This window comes from Sebastes umbrosus, chromosome 18 (genome assembly GCF_015220745.1).
Source record: "Sebastes umbrosus isolate fSebUmb1 chromosome 18, fSebUmb1.pri, whole genome shotgun sequence".
Lineage (NCBI taxonomy): Eukaryota > Metazoa > Chordata > Actinopteri > Perciformes > Sebastidae > Sebastes > Sebastes umbrosus.
Genome location: NC_051286.1, coordinates 11,742,320 through 11,759,068, shown reverse-complemented (window position 1 = coordinate 11,759,068; position 16,749 = coordinate 11,742,320). Strand labels below are relative to the sequence as shown.

Below are 16,749 nucleotides of genomic sequence, written 5' to 3'. Positions count from 1 at the left end.
GGAGGGGGACCAAACAGAAAACGCCCAGATCAGAGGAGTGAGGAGACAGAGAGAGAGAAAAATAAAGAGAGAGAAAAAGAAAAATTAATGGGGAAGTGCAGGTTAGGCAGATTGCAGTGCTGATTAATTAGACAGTGAGTAATCAAATAACAGTGAGAGGAAACCAGTTAGATCACATTACTGCTATTGACACCAAACACTGCAACGCTTTTGCCATAGCACAGCATTTAGGAGACATAATTTACTGTAGCATTGCTCTGTGCTAGCAGATGGACAAACACTGGATTCCTCTGGCAATCAATGAGCCACTCTGATTTTTTCCAGGATACATCAGGGGAAAGGAATGGCCATTACCGGGAAGTTGAAAATCACACATTCAGTAAGTGCTCACACCACACACGTACTGTAGAGTTGCAGTTTCAGAACCACAGTAATTTCCTTTCCATCACAGACACACTTCCCTTGTAAGTGGCAGCCAGACATCCATATCACAGATGAGATAGAGCCTATTTAAGCTATGTTTTCCCAGGAATACTCCTCTTTAAGAATTAGAAAAGAACCACTCATACACTCTGATGCATGAACACAATTAAATATGACATTACAAGTTATGTTCAAAGACAAAAAACACTATCTTAACAGTAAGAACAAGTCCTGAGAAATGCAGAGGAAGATCAAGGCTCAAACTCAAACTCAGCATAGCTAAAGCATTGCATAGCTAACCGAGAATACAGCAGCAGCAGCAGCAGCAGCTGTCCTACAAGCAGCACAGTTGTCTGTGGGCCTGCATGCTTCAGTAGAGAGGCAGAACAGAAATGTGAGCCAAGCCCTACTGGGCTGCTTCTTGGCAGTTACTGTAGTGCAGAACTTGGCCGACTGACTCAGGACCTTGTTATATTTGGAGGACTTTTTTCCCGGGCTTTATGATGCAATGCAACGCAACGCAGAGCGTGAGCACACCGTCCCAACACTGTGATAACAATCACACAGTGCTAAATATGTTGAACAATAACAAATCAAGGATATCAGCAGTCCTAGCATCCCGTTTATGCCACACACACAAACTTATCATGCTCTGCTCTCACGCACACACACATGCAGTGATATCCTGTTTCCTGGCGTGCTGAGACCAAACACACCACAAACAGCAGTAACAGAGCAAAGAGGGGAAGAAATCTGAATCAGAACGAAAGACACAGAGGAAGGGAAGGTAGTGAGGCGAACACATTAGAAAGAATTACTTTCAAGCCGAGGATGACATGCTGTAGTAGCAGGCTGACAGAATCAGGCTAATAGAAAGCAAAGTGAAGTGACACAGCACAATATCGGTGCTACAGACAGGAGGAGACAGCCAGAATAGTACCACTTGAGGTGTAGGGAAGATGAGGGAAAAAAGCTTTTGGCCTAAAATCTGTAGTTCTTTTATATTTACCTGTCATAGACCACTGAATAGATTCACATGAGGCCCTGCAGCCCAATTTGAGATTAAATACCACCCCAGGGGGTCCTCATTTTGTAAGCTTGGAATTTAATTGCACAGATATAACTTTGTGCACAGTAACTGGAAACGGTAACCTGTAATCATCTGCAGACACCCTCTAATTTGGGATAACTTTAACCTAATTACATTATTGTGAAATGAACTGTAAACGCCCTCTACAGTAGATACTCCACAGGGATCCCTGGGGGCCCCTATTTTCCACTTTGAGAACCAGTGGTCTGGACAGAAAGGGATAAGCTACACATGTAAACACAAACACAGGCCAGACAGGCATACAGCCATGCAGTATGTACATGTGTGAGTCTCTGGGTGATTGTGTCCAAAAAAGGCTTTGCCACTCACCATGACGACAGAGGGGTGTGCTGGGAGCTGCTTGTTGGCGGCGGCGTTGTTGGTCGCCACAGAATTGAGCAGCTCCTCATCACTCAGCTCGTCCATGCCGTCCGAGAGGCCCTCCACCTCGTTGACCGTAAGCAGCATAGTGGCGTGTTTGGCTTTCACTGTCAGCATCTTGCATTTGGAGTGGAGCGAGGCGATCTGCTCCTGGTAGCCACGGATCTTCTGGGCCAGCTCCTGTCAAAACATCCCCCACAGACAGAAAACACCACCACCCCCAGGGTCAGGAGAGTGTGGTTCAGTCCACAATGGAAGATCAATAGTTCCTGGTTCTATAGGATCCTGAGAGAAGGGGGTGGTTGAGTTGGTTCAGCGTTGAATGTTGTGCCGGTGTGAGAGAAGTAAGTGCAGTGGACGCATTCTCTTCTCTCCCCGGTCTCTCTTGCTTTTGGCTTCACAGTGTGTAAGCCTAGAAAGTGAATAGCACTGCCTCGCTCTCTCTCTCTTTCTCTCTTCTATATCTCTGAACCAATCAGAGCAGCACAGAGGCGGGTGACTCAGAGCAGCGGTGAAGCCAACAGACAGGATGTTTGGTTGAGAGAGAGACCCTTGCAGAAATAGTTCAAAAACCCTAAGTCACTCCCTCTCGTACACATACACAAATGGCAAGGAAAAACAGGAAGTGATCTCACTGCCTGCACCCCCCCTTCCTCTCCCTGCTGCTTCCCTCCTCCACCAATCCTCTGGATAGATTCCTTTCAACAATAGAGAGTCGTAAGGAGAGAGGGAGGAAGAATGACAGAGTCAGTGTCAAATTACAGCTATGGCATGAGCCAGCCGGGTCCAGCTCCTCCTCCTCCTCCTTCTCCTCCTCCTCCTCCTTCCACTCCCTCTGTCCCGCAGATGGTAGATGCACTGATAATCAGGTCACGTGACTAACTGGGCCAGTGGAGTTGAAGCTCAGCTTAGAGATCAAACTCAGACATAAACACACTGCCATGCCAAGTCACTCTGCAGCACCGGAGAGCTTGTAGTAACAAGAAAACACATCTACAAATGCCTGTTTATATATTCCCTGTCAAGTACTGGAAGTAGATACAAATCTGCCAGAACCATGCGGGGAGAGTTAAAACGTAATAAGAAATGTGTTGCCTCTGGAGAGATTTGATCTGTTCCTCTGCAGGTCTTTGCCTCTCTCAGTCTGCCAACCCCCTCCTTCTCGATTTCTCTCTCCGCATTGGAGATCAAATACACTTACTCAGCAAAATGAAACTGCAACAAAAAGTACAGGCCTTATCTAACACAGGTAAAAACCACCTACACTGCATCAAACAGGAATCTATGCAGATTATATTTGCCATCGATGTACCATCGGATAAAGGAGGAATGTGAGTGAGTTAGGCTTGTAGAGGCACAACACAATATTCTCCCAAAACTGTACTATACTGTACTGTACGTGGTGGCACTGCTCTGATAACACCATGTTAAAAGGGGATTTAAAGCTTCAGTAGGCAGAATGTCTTTGGCGTCATGGGCGAAAAAAATTCCATAATAACCTTTCAGCATATTGTTATTCAAGTGTTCTGAGAGAAAACTAGACTTCTGCACTTCCTCATGGCTCTGTTTTCAGGCTTTAAAAAATGTAGTCCGTAACAGGAGGCTTTGGCCAATCACTGGTCATTTCAGAGAGAGAGCCTATTGGCTGTTCCTTCAACAGATGCAGCTCTCAATCAATGAGAAAGTTTGCTCTGGCTGGTTGGGCAGTGCTTGGTATTTCCTCAACTGTTCTCAACGTGGCTGCTGGGTCACAAACTTTCTCGTTTTACAGCTAAGTGCACTACAAGATGTTTCTGACAACATTTTAGGCCAGGAATAGGCATTACAGTAACAGAATATTGATTCATTTCAGCGCTGCCTAGTTTGATCGGAGTTCGCAAGTGATTGACAGCTGCTCAGAGACAGCAGACTCCAGCTGGGCTCTGATTGGTTGTTTTTCTCATCTGTTTTTCTCATATTCGCTCCATTTCTACCCACTGCAGCTTTAATGAGCAGTATTTATTCTAGAGCTTTTGGTCGTTTTATAGAAACATCAATTAAATGCCCATTGTTTGCATTTCAAATCAAGTAATTAGGAAAAAAAATCCACATAGAGCAAGGATAACAAGTATATATAAATTGCAGAAAACACTGGTTCGATGACTAAATTATGCTCAGTCTGATTCAGTTGTAATGGTAAAAATCTTGGCGTGATTTTTGACAGCTCCTAATTTGATAAACAACTTAGTTCAGTTGTCAAAACTAGCTTTTTCCAGTTAAGACTTTTAGCCAAGGTAAAGGCCTCTCTGTCCCCCAAAGATCTCGAGAGAGTTACCCATGCTATTATTACCTCTCGGTTGGACTACTGTAATTCTTTGTATGTGGGTGTAGAACAGTCGTCTCTTTGCCGTCTGCAGTTAATACAAAATGCAGCTGCTCGCCTTCTCACTGGAAAAACAAATCACATATCACCCGTTTTGGCCTCCCTCCACTGGCTTTCTGTCCGTTCCGATTGATTTTAAGAATTTATTGCTTGTTTTTAAGGTTTTAAATGGGCTGGCGCCACCTTATCTTGCAGAACTATAGCATCTTCATACTCCAGTTAGAGCACTGAGGTCGATCATTCAGATGCTCCAGAACTAGACACAAAAACAGTGGCAACCGAGCCTTTGAGGTGGCCGCCCCTCATCTCTGAAACAGCTCACCTTTTCATATTAAAACTGCTCATACGACAGAAACATTTAAGGCGCTGCAGAAGACCCACCTCTTCTCGTTAGCGTTTGATTAAGGTGAGCTTGACAGCTTGATTTTCTTTTCTTTTATGCTGCATGTTGTGTTTATTGTTTTCCTTTGTTTTTATTGTTGTTTGCTTTGTATTTTGTGTCTGTTCAGCACTTTAGTTACTGCGGTTGTATTAAATGTGCTATACAAATAAAGTTTGACTTGAATTATCTTGAAGGGTTGCCCACAACTACTCTAAGATATACAGTATATTTCCTGCTGCCTCAACTTCTCTTTTTATGTTTTACACTGTTGCAAACTACAGAAATATATAATGACTCAACTTCCACTTTTTGATATTGACGTCGGCCTCATTAGAAAAGCCATTTTTAGACATCAGCATATTATCGTCTTTAAATGTCAAATGAAAGGCCCTTTGAGGTAAGTGGCAGCTAGTATCTTATAGGATCTTCTGTTATCCTGATTTATTAGATTCTTTAACGATTTTTGATGAGATGCTCATCTACAGTCAATCTCCAAAAGCTCTTTAGGTCTTTGTTGCTATGCTGTTATTTCACAGGCTATTTTGTCATAATAAGCTGTGCACTACGTGAGTGAAAACTAATGTTAAAGTGCACTATATGGTCAAAAGTGTACTTTTGGTCTGAGGCTGTTTTTCATGGTTCAGTCGAGGCGCCTTTGCTTCCATTAAAAGGAAATCCTCATGCTACAGCATACAATGATATTTACTGTATAACTTTGTGGCAACACTTTAGGGAAGGCTCTTTCCTGTTTCAACATGACAAAGCCTTCAAGCATCAAAGCTGAGTCCATAATTAAACGGTTTGACTTGACTGGCCTGCACAAAGCCCTGACCTCAACCCCATCCAACACCTTTAGGATGAACTGCAACGCCGACTGTAAGCCAGGCCTTATCTCACAACAGCAGCAACATCAGTGCCCAAATTCACCAATACTTTTCATGGGTAAAAAGTGAGAAAATCCCTGCAGCCAGGTTCCGAAATGAAGGTTGTTATAGAAGCAACTTAATGTCCACAGACTTGTAATGATGGGTTCAAAAATCACCTATGGGTGTAATGCTCGAATCAGAGCTTGTCTCATATTTTAATACACATATGAGAGACAAAGCATATGACTTCTCTGACCTCGTGGTGGTGTATTTGAGCCTGAAGCTCCTGTATGTTGCTGGTGGAGACAGGCCGGTCCTGAATGATGCGGTGAGCCTCTTCTATTAATCTCTGGAGGTTCTTCACTTCCTGTTCATACTGCTCGTACTGCACCACAGCCTCCTGGGAAAGAGGAAACATAACAAGGTAACGCTGAAGCAGCATCATTTTGTAAAACAATCATAAAATGTGATGCAAATTATTGATCTCTGAGGGTAGATGATCCTGTCTCTTGAGAAACATGCTGAATAACATATTCATGCTTTAATTTCAAATAGATTAGACTAGCCCCTCGTGGTTGCCTGCCTACGTTGCAGCCTCTCTGTCAGCCTTAATGTCTATCTGCCCTTGTTTGAATGTGTTGCATTTTTCATTTCTTTTGTAAAGCACTTTGAGCTACATTTATGGTATGAAAAGTGCTCTATAAATACTATTGTTATTATTATTATTATTATTATTAATAATATTAATATTAATATAAATATTATATTAAGCAGTTTATCTCAAATATGACCCTGAGCTAGATCAGACAGATTCTTTGTTTCAAATCTTGGTGTGTTTGGTTAAAATGGCTCAGATTCTTTAGATATTTGTCCTCCAGATAGTCACAGAAGGTCACCTGCTCCTTCCTCTGAAGGCTAATCTTCACTACAATGAGCTTAAAAGCAAAATCAGCCAAGAACCAAAGGATTGGAGGATAATACTGGTCTGATGGGGGCTCAACAAAAACACAGACATTCCTGAGACGGCCTGTTGGGACACTGCAGCAGAATTCAGAGCAGCATGTGACAAGCCAATGTAGATGTATAACTATATAGCACTTCTAACAGGGAAACAAATGACCAACTATACATCTCAACGGCTTACACAATTTTCAGTTCTACCGTTTGTAACATGACAGATAATTTGGTAGTTTTAGCAGGGGAAAAACTAACATAATGTTATACAATCAAACACTTCTCTAGCATTTGTATATTGTAATACTGCCCTCTACCTGCAGGATGTTGCACTGCTGGATGGTGGTGTGCTGCAGTTGGCTGGCCTCTTGCTGCAGAGTCTGAGCTGTGCGGCAGATAGGCAGGCTGGCCACTACCTCCTCTGGTAGGCGGAGGGCGCTCTGACACTGCTGTACTGCCGCCACCTGCTGCTTGAAGCCCTCCATTTCCACCAACAGACGCTAATGAAGGAATGAAGGGTTGTTAGAGAGTAAGGAGGAATAATTGGGAGTGTGATAAAGCAATGCTGTGTTGAGAATAGTTAAGTATAGATATAGTGTAGTATAGTATAGTTAGAACCTTTAAGTATGTAGACAGATTGTGTGGGGATGTCTTATTGCAACTGTCGGCATGCACTGTGTGAATGTGCAGTATTCTCTCTATATTTAAATTATGATCTGATACTGATGGTCTGTTTACCTGTCTCTGTGTGAGCTGCTCTCTGAGGCTGAGCCTGTTGAGGTCTGGGGAGGCAAGTGTGATCTGGATCTGGTCTACAGCAGCATGGAGGATCTTCACCTCCGCCTCCAAACGCAACATGTCCTGAGGAGAGACACGGACAGATAAAACGAATCAAAGGAAAGCACATACGGGAGTAGGAGCAGCTAATACTGTATATAACTCTATAAACATGAGGTAAAAATGTATCATTGTTGATGTGGATCTGCTTGCAGGAATTGATATTTAAATGGCACCAGTCAATGTAGGTATCTCTTTAAATCAAAATTCTTCATTTGCAATTTCTAATTGAACAAGATGTATTTCATGTGAAAGAAAATTGAATAACCAGTCGCTACAAATAAAGCATGTGCTATGTCTACACTCTAGACCCAGAAATCCAAACTCACAAGAGGAATTGTAAACATATTTCCAAACACACAATGTTATTAGCAGCAATCAGCAAGAGACTGTCATCTGGGTACCAGCTGTTTGGCAATAAGATTAGCATAACAGATTACTGCTGCACAAGCTAAAACAGTGCATTCCATCATGATGGTGTAATACTTGATGGATGACCATAAAGAGGCACTGTTGGGTTATAGCTCTGGTGTATTGACTCCTCTTGTTGTGCACCAAAATGTTTGGATTAAATGATTATTTGATCAGAGTGCCATAAAACAATTTAGAGGTGAAGTATTATTGATGTCTGATTCCTGTAACGCTTGCCTGAAAGTGAATGTCGTTTACCTTTGCTGCATCCTGCAGACTCTGGAGGCGAGTCTTGGCAATTTGCTGCAGCTCCTCTGTGCGTCTGCTGAGGTGTTTCACCTGCTGGATCCACCCCTCCGTCTGCAACACCTCCCCCAGCTGCGCCTCCCTCTCCCCCATGGCTTCCAAGTCACCATGGAGACCCCGACACTCCCGCAGCACTGCCTGTCACCATAGGAACATAAATTACAAGTCAAAGAGAGGAGCCATTCGTGTTGTGCAATTATACTAATTAAGGCTGGCCAACACACTGTACAGAACATGACATTTCACTGGAAATGGAAAAGTGTGTGAGTCTAATTAGCTGTTAATGTGTGTGGTGTCTTCAGATTTAGTAGGTTAATGCAGGAAATACTAATATTTATTGTTGTGGAAAAATAAATATAAAATGTATCAGAACCCAATTTTTTACACCAGTACTCAGACATCTTTCCCACTCCCTGGTGTGTGTCTCATTAACACTCACCTGGTGTGCTCGAATTTGCTCCTGCAGCTGGGAAGCAGAGCCCCAGATGATACTACCCGTGACCAGAGCTTCTGCCTTTTCTGTCCAGCCCAAAATGAACTCCTTCATACCCCGATATTCCTCCACCTGTCTCTCCGCCTGATCACAAGAGAAAGACCAAGACAGAAGAATTAATGCAGACGAAAATGGATGAGTGTTCGTTAATGCAAGCAATATTGGGAATATGTCTTTGTGTTTTGGGAGCTCTACATGACGCGCTTAACTGAATCTCACCTTCTTAAGTCTGTTGGCTCTGTCCTGGACCTGCTGCGTGGTGTGCCGCTGCACCTCCGTCAGTTTAGCCACAGCGTCGCCCAGCTGCTTACACAGCAGAGGGTTCTGCTCCCCAAACTCCTGCACCGCTAATCCCAACTCTGCCAGAGAGCGACCACTGCATTCACACTCTTCACAAAGAGCCTGAAAGAGAGGAGAGGAGTAAGAAGGTGAGGCGAAAAGGGGATGAGAAAGGAGAAGTCAAAAAGAGAAAAATCAAAGAACAAGGGGAGTTCTCTGTCTCTCTGTCTGTTTGGACTACAAAACTTAATTTTTAAGAAAAAAATAATTCACATTCAAGGATTTATTTATTCACTTTCTTGCCAAGAGTTAGATAAGAACATTGATACCACTCTCGTGTTTGTACGATAAATATGAATCTACAGCTGGCAGCAGGTAAATGTAGCATAAAGACTGGAAACGGGGGGAAACAGCTAGCCTGGCTCTCTTCAAATGTAATAAACACCACCTACCAGCTCCTCTAAAACCGCCTAACTAAACATTTGTACATTTGAACAAAACCCAAAGCGTAAAGACAACAAGTTGTGCTATGTTTTACAAGAGAGCAGTGATTAATTAGTGAGATTCAGAGGTGCTTGTAGAGGCGGAATAGTTTAAAAAAAATGACTATTCCTTTAAATACACACACTCCAGGCCTTGTGGGTCTACAGATGGACAGAGGAGGGAGAGAAGAAAAAAAGTTGGGGCGACAAGAAGGAAAACAGGAGGAAGGGGCTCAGACTCCCATCTGGGATACTCCTCTCAGAAGTGGGTCACTGTTGAAGGCAGAATTCAGTTCATGCCAGTCCAACTCTCACACACTCATTAACCTCAACATCTGCAAAATGAATAGTCAATTGAACAGGGGTTAATTGCTTGCTAATTAGTCAATCTGTCTGGTTGATTACTTTGGTCTCTTCTTTGGCCTCCTCCAGGTCGGCACCCTTGTCTTCCAGTTTCAGAGCGATGGTCTTCAGCTTCGCCTCAATGTCCTGGAGTCTGAAGCCGAAGTCTTCTTTCACATCTCTGGTCTGCTGCACCTCCCTCTCTCTCGCCTGGACCTAAGGCAGATGACGGAAATACACACATTTCACTATGCACCTTTTAACAATGCTAAATGGTTAAGGATATATTTCAGCATGCACTCTCTGGACACACTAAGAGCCCTGCAGCAGAGAAGTACAGTCATACACCAGACTGCACAGTAAAACTCATACAAGTGAGTGCCAGCTTCAGCCCTAACCACAACATTTAATACAATGTGAAACTGTAGCCAAGAGAGGTCACCTGGTCTTCAGCGGAGCCCAGAGCCAGAGCCACCTCAGCCAGCTGCATGCTGAGCTCAGAGGGCAGACCAGCCTGGAGGTCCTGGTACTTGGACTGCTGCAGCTCTGTCATGCGCTCCACACTCTGACGCCTGCTGATGACTTCGCCATGTGCCGTCTACAACACAAACATCACATGACGGACAGCAAATCACAGTCTTTTCTGTTACAGTATGATACTGTATTTCTGTCCAAACAAGCCACAGAAGTTCTGTTTAGTTGACAGGGGCATATTGGTCTGTCCTAATATGTAAAATGTGTGTGTACATGTAGTGGCCTACCTCTAGCTCATGCAGCAGTGAATCCAGGTCTGCAGTGGGACTCAACAGTAAGCCACGAGTATCTTGGATCCAGCCTTTGACCAAGCCCAGCTCCTTCTCAACCTCCTCTCTCTCCCTCAACTCCTGGTGTACCTGAGCCCTGCTGGCTCGTACCCGCAACACGAGGCTAGACAAGACACAGCAGTAAAGAAAAATCATACAAAAATGTTTCAATCTAAATGGAATATTTGTCCCTGCTCTTATAAAATGATACACAATTTGCATGAACACAGTAAGTACATTTACTGAAGTACTGTGCTTCAACTTTTGACATACTTGTACTTTACTTGTGTATTTCCATTACATTTCAGAGGTATATATTGTGCTTTTTACTCCACTGCATTTACTTGACACTTAGAGTTACTTTTTTAAATGATCAGATTATATGCTATAATGCAGTACTATACTACTAATCTACCCAGTAGTATACAAAGTATCACAAAATTGTCTCCTCATTGATGAACCGCAATATCAAAGCAGTAAATTAGTGATAAAAACAGAATAATATAATATTCTATGACAATATATCACTAACAGGAGCCATTCTGCATAATGACTACTTTTACTTTTTATACTTTAATTACATTTTGCTGGTAAAACTTTTGTACTTTTACTTAAATAACATTTTTAATTCTAGACTTTTACTTACAATGTAGTATTTATAGGCTATGGTATTTCTACTTTTACTTTAAGTTAATCACAAACATTTGAAGACTTCTCTGATAAAATTACTGTTAAGAAGCAATTAATATACATTTTTAGTTCATACAAAGTGATGTGGTTAATTCTGTTTTTGGAGCAGCTACAGCACTGGGTCACTCACCTGTCATATTGCTCCTGCATGCTTCGGATCTCTTGTAGGCAAGGTGTCTCTTCATGTCCATTCTCTGTCTTTTTCTCCATCGTCTCCTCCTCCTCCTCCCCTCTGAGGCTGCGAGTGTGCTGCCCCAGCAGGGCCAGGATGGACTGCTCCCTCTCCACCTCCAGGCTGAAGGAGTCATGGTACTCCTGGAGGCTCTGGAGCGCCGCCCTGGTGGAAGCCTTCTCAACTGTGCTGTCTGGGACACGACTGTGGAGGTCTTGGGACACTGAGCGCACCTTCTCCATCTGAGGGAAGTTTATGTGCAAAGATTCAGGTTCAGTTGATGCCGCAGATTTAGGGTTAATAATTTACTATTAGCTGTTTACAAGCTAGTAAACAATCGATGTAAGTAATTTTAAATATAAAGTACAAAAAAATCAGCTTTACAAATGTTTAATGAGGACGGAAACACGTCTGCGTGAGATTCATTCAAAAAGGATTACTTGCTTTCCTCACTTCCATTTCTGTTCTCGCATTCTGATTTGCTTAAGCTGAACAGTCAATCAAAGTGATTTCTCTCACCGACGGGCTCTGCCGCTGATTCAACATGCTGAATCGGCTAAAAAAACTCTGACAGGGGCAGACTTGAGCCAACAGTACGAGACACACTGCAAAAACTAGGCTGACAGACGCTCACCGACGGCCCCAAATTTGCCAACGGCCGACCGTTGGCTTGGTGTGTCAGGGTCTTAATGGTGGGCCTATAGAGCATTTAGGCCTGGGACACATACATCTAAAAAGGTCCACAAGATGATTAAAGGGATAAGAGAAATATATGTATTTCAGTATACTGAATACTTGAAATAGTCGATACCTTAACCTCTTCAGGCCTCTCCTTTTCACAAATAATCTTTCAAAGTTGTATCCACAGTATACAGTATTCCCTGAGATAGTCAAAGGTAGAACAAGACTCAAGAGATTCAAGTGCAGAGAATGACATCATGTTCAGCTGAACAAAGGGGCAATTGAAACCCGGTGGACAACAGGAAATGTGCCACATACTGTATAAGGAAGTGACCACCGCTCCTTACAGTTTGACCTAATTTCCTTTTTAGGAGCAGTGCTATGTGGGGATTCTTAAGAGCCCACAGCGTTCACGCTTGAAATAGGTCGAAAGGCGGGAAAACGCTTCATGACACAGTGTTTTGGCAGGAGGAAACAACTGGCCCAAAGCCTGGAGTTACATCACAGCACACCAACTGGTGTTCAGTTGCTGCTGCTTTTGACCTAAATCTGTAAGAGCAAGAATGATTTTCTAGACTTGTGTGTTTGCCGACTGTAAGTGAGTATAAACAGCTTCTGTGGACTGTAGGCACACTGATGGTAATACTGTACTGTGCATTATTGAAGCACACTCGCCACACATGCAGTATGCACTTGAGCATGCAGAGCACACACTCACACAGGGAGCCAAAAAATGTACAGTAACTTCTCTCACCTTGTCAGTGAAGCTCCTCCACTCCCTCGCTGTGTCCTCCAGTGCCCTCTCCTGGGCTCGGGCCACACTGCGGAGCCTGGTCCACCGTTGCCACAGCGACGACACAGAGTGGCTGGTGATGGCTTTGCTGGACTCAGAGATGATCTGCTCCAACTCTGTCGCATTCTCTTTCAAAGCATTGAGAGGCAGCTCCAGCAGATCGATGTGAGCCACCAGAGACTGCAGCCAAAAGATGACAACAGATGTCATTTCAGAAATGCAGTCCTCTGAAACATTTATACTATGGGAAACTAAAATTCTCCCCTAAAAGAAACAACCATGCAGAAGCACAAGTGAACAAGGAATAATACATAAACACTGCACTGTTTAAATATTAATGCGCATCTGCTGCCATGACAGGAACAAATGTTGGAATTTGATATAACAGCCACGTGGGGACACAGCACATGCAAGTTAGACATATATCAGATATTCTTTTTCTACGGTATCTCTGTTTTGTGAGTGTAAGAAAGCGTCCCACCTTGTATCTCTGACACTTTTCCTCTGCCTGCTGGATACTGACAGCTTTAGCTGTAGTGAACATTGCCATCTTGCCCTCTGCGTCATTCATCTGTTCAACTAGTGTCTCTTTCTCATGTTGGAAGGAGGTCCATAGAGCTGCACAACTGAGAAAATTATACAAATTACAGACTGCTATTGAGGGGGATTTATTATTAAAATATGCATCCTACAGACTGCATGCCAGCTGTGTATACATATATTAATTGGCTTCCCATTAACACTAATACACACCTCTGCAGCACCTCTCTGTAAGCATCCAGTTGCTGTTTGACCTCTGTGTTTCTCAGCAGCATTGCCTCGACTTTTTCTCGGAGTTCACCCATCGCTCCTGCTTCCATAAAATCCTCCAGGAGAGGATCCAAAGTCCTCAGCTCCTCTAAACCAGCTGTGAAGTTCTTTTCCTGGGCTGAAAGGTCTTCCAGGTCCTGCACACAATCTGTCTGGTTCTCAAGATCCACCCCTGAGCTGGCCCTCTGGAGCAAAGCCGCAGCAGAGTCCAGATATTTCTGCATGGACTGCAGAGATAAGTGGAGCCTCTGGACCAGGGAGAGAGCTTTTTCCACAGCCAGCTAGAATATGCAGAAGGTGATTTCACTAAGTTTTTGCTTCTTTCTACATGAATTTCTTCACACAACTGAAGTTAGAAATGCATGCCTAAATCATTACAACAAGCATGGTACTAGACCAAAAAGTATTAAAGTACACTATGTCTGCAAATGTGTTCAAATGTCTTTCATTTTATTTACTTACTTTACTTCAACTTTTAGTTTTAACTGTAGTAAAATGTACAGTAAAAGTGATTGTTACACGTCAACACATTCTCATCCCAACTCGTCACATTCTGCCGCTTTGTCACCCCCTTGGCGTCACTTTAGGTTCAGGCAACAAAACCACTTAGTTAGGTTTAGGAAAAAACAACATAGTTGGGCATAAAACTATTACGTTGGTAAAATGAAAAAGAAACTGAACGTTGTGAACACGGGACACGATCGAACAGCTGATTGTGACGTGAAAGTGAAACTTAGCGCACAGGACACAAACAGAGGTCTCCTGGATGAAAGCCTTGTGTTTCTCGTTGCTGTATGTCTTTTCGCTCTTTAAACTACATCTACGAGTGTTTACTGTTGCCATGGATGGGTTTACATTGTAGTTAATATAAAGCCCGGTGCATCTCATACAGGCGCTAAAGGGCCATGACAAAGCGTCGGTATTTGACGCCCTGGGAATGAGAACAGGCTGCTCATGTTGGATATCTAATTTTGGAATTCAAGTTTTTAAACTGCTTCCTCTCAAAATGTCAAAGGTCAAAATCCTCCTCAGAGGGGAATGGAGTGAGTGGTATTAACAATTTTCCTCTGTCATAACTTTGACTTATTATTCAACATAATTGATTCTTTGGGATATGGTATTTAAACACATTAAATCCCCACAACAGTTATACATTAATAATAACTTAAGTACTTAAACTTCATGGAATCTCTTGAACTGTCTTATAAATATTTCAGCTTCCCTAAGCCTATTAATATTGATACTATGGGCAAACAGGAGATGGAAAGTAATATTCAGTAGGTTCAAGTTCAGGATATGAACTTCGCTGTGGCAGAAATTAATTTGTATCAATTAGAAAAACAAAGTGATAGAAAATGTCTCCATCCATCCATCCATCTGCAACCGCTTATCCCGTTAGGGGTCGCGGGGGGGCTGGAGCCGATCCCAGCCGACATTGGGCGAAGGCAGGGTACACCCTGGACAGGTCGCCAGTCCATCGCAGGGCTGACACATACAGACAACCATTCACACTCACATTCACAAAATGTCTCAATGGTTGTAATTTCTGAATGATATACACACATACCTGTTTTTTGCTAATTCCTTGTTGAACTTCGGCTCCCAGCTTTGCCAGCTCCTGTAGCTTCTCTTCTATGTGGGCAGGAAGTGTTTTTTTCCTACTACAATACCTTTGCTTTTCTCTGCTCCCCAAGGCATCTCCTATCCTAAATCTACTTTTCACTTCCTCTTCTACGATCTTCAGCTTGCGCACTTCCTCATATGCCCTCTCGATTCTGACCTCTGAAAGAGTCAAAGGCTCTTCCAATTTGTCCTTGATAGTCTTCAGCCATTCCAACATTTTCTTAGTCTCTTTATTGAAATCTTCATTCTTTGTGAGCTTTGTTTCATTTTCATCAACAAGGCATTTTACTTCACACCGTAAGGACTGCAATGATTCAAGCTGCAGTGTAGTTTCCTGAAAGGCAGCGGGATCAAACTTCAGACCGAGGCCTTTAGTTTGTTGGTTACATTCTTCGGCTTGAGCGCTCACACTATCCAGACTTTCCAGCAGCAAATAAAGACTAGTGATTTTATCCACGGCACCTCGTTCTGTGTCTGACTTAAGTCTGACCAGCTTCTCTTTCACAGACTTAAACTCTGATTCCACCTTGGCGGACACTTTGTTGTGTTCAACTAGTGGTTCCAAGCAAACATCCAAATGTTTAATTTTCTGATCATTCATCCTTTTCAGTGTGTTGTGGAGACTGACCAGCTGCAGTGTCTCTTCAGCTCTGTATTGCTGACCCCGACTGAGAAACCCCTCATTTTTGCCATGAAGTTCTCTCACAGCGGGGCTAATGTGGAATAAACTCTCATTAATATTTCTGTATTCATTTATCAGACGTAAGACAAGTTCCTCCTCCCTAATACTGATAGTCTGCTTCTCCAGATTGTCAAACTGCTCCTGAAGCTCCTCCAGTGCATTACGAGTGATATCAAAGAAAGTGCTGAACTCTTTTCGATCTAAGATTATTTGTTGGACTCTGTCTTTTTTCTCTTTGGCTAGAGCGAGGATGGCGTTGTACTGCTGGGGCAGGGCATTGAGTCTCTCGTCTAGGTAGCAATGATCAATCTCGTTCAGAGTCGGGAGGATCTCCTGGCCTATTCTTTGGACGATGAGAAGAAGGTTCTCATACTCTGATGCTTGTTCTAGGACGTTCTGAAAGTTAGACAGTTGCGTTTGCAGCTCCGAGCTATCGTCAATGTTGCTTAAATTGATTTCAGGGAAGGTGATGGCGTCTGCTCGTCTCAACCAGTGGCAAGTCTTATCCAGGTCCACCTGGAAGTACTTCCTGGAAGTCAAGGCTTTCTCTAAGTCTGCGAGACGCTTGGTGGTTCTCTGGAAGGCGGCTTCAAACACCGCCTGCAGCTTCTCAAGTCTCGCCACGGTTTCTGCTCTCTCTTTGTCAGTGGCATCTCTCTCCAGCTCTCGCCCTTGTATCCAGAGAGATGCCAGCTCTCTCTGGTATGCTCGTAAACCACTCTGGACGCCCCGACAAGCAGCGACCTGTTTGGCTAGGTCCTCAGGGAGAAGCGCTATGTGGTCATCTATCAAAGCCCTCCTCTCCTGTTGCTGTACCCAAGACAGCGCTCGCCCCAGGCCTTGAAGAAACTGAGTCCTCTCTGTGAAGGCCTAGAGAGGGAGAATTA

The 16,749-nt window shown here is 43.4% G+C and overlaps 1 protein-coding gene across 10 annotated transcripts in view; it reads right to left on the bottom strand.

Moving 5' to 3' along the window:
* The window catches only part of syne1a (spectrin repeat containing, nuclear envelope 1a), a 132,288-nt gene that overhangs the window by 38,726 nt on the left and 76,813 nt on the right, over positions 1–16,749 (bottom strand). For all 10 annotated transcript variants that reach the window (XM_037750148.1, XM_037750141.1, XM_037750144.1 and 7 more), the window contains 15 exons: positions 15,125–16,732; positions 13,501–13,838; positions 13,229–13,373; positions 12,709–12,927; positions 11,232–11,515; positions 10,370–10,535; positions 10,051–10,206; positions 9,672–9,824; positions 8,725–8,907; positions 8,452–8,589; positions 7,965–8,150; positions 7,197–7,319; positions 6,776–6,958; positions 5,761–5,904; positions 1,844–2,074 (listed from right to left, as the gene is read on the bottom strand). In XM_037750148.1, coding sequence (XP_037606076.1) covers positions 1,844–2,074; positions 5,761–5,904; positions 6,776–6,958; positions 7,197–7,319; positions 7,965–8,150; positions 8,452–8,589; positions 8,725–8,907; positions 9,672–9,824; positions 10,051–10,206; positions 10,370–10,535; positions 11,232–11,515; positions 12,709–12,927; positions 13,229–13,373; positions 13,501–13,838; positions 15,125–16,732 — 4,257 coding nt within the window. The remainder of the gene's footprint in view (positions 1–1,843; positions 2,075–5,760; positions 5,905–6,775; positions 6,959–7,196; positions 7,320–7,964; positions 8,151–8,451; positions 8,590–8,724; positions 8,908–9,671; positions 9,825–10,050; positions 10,207–10,369; positions 10,536–11,231; positions 11,516–12,708; positions 12,928–13,228; positions 13,374–13,500; positions 13,839–15,124; positions 16,733–16,749) is intronic.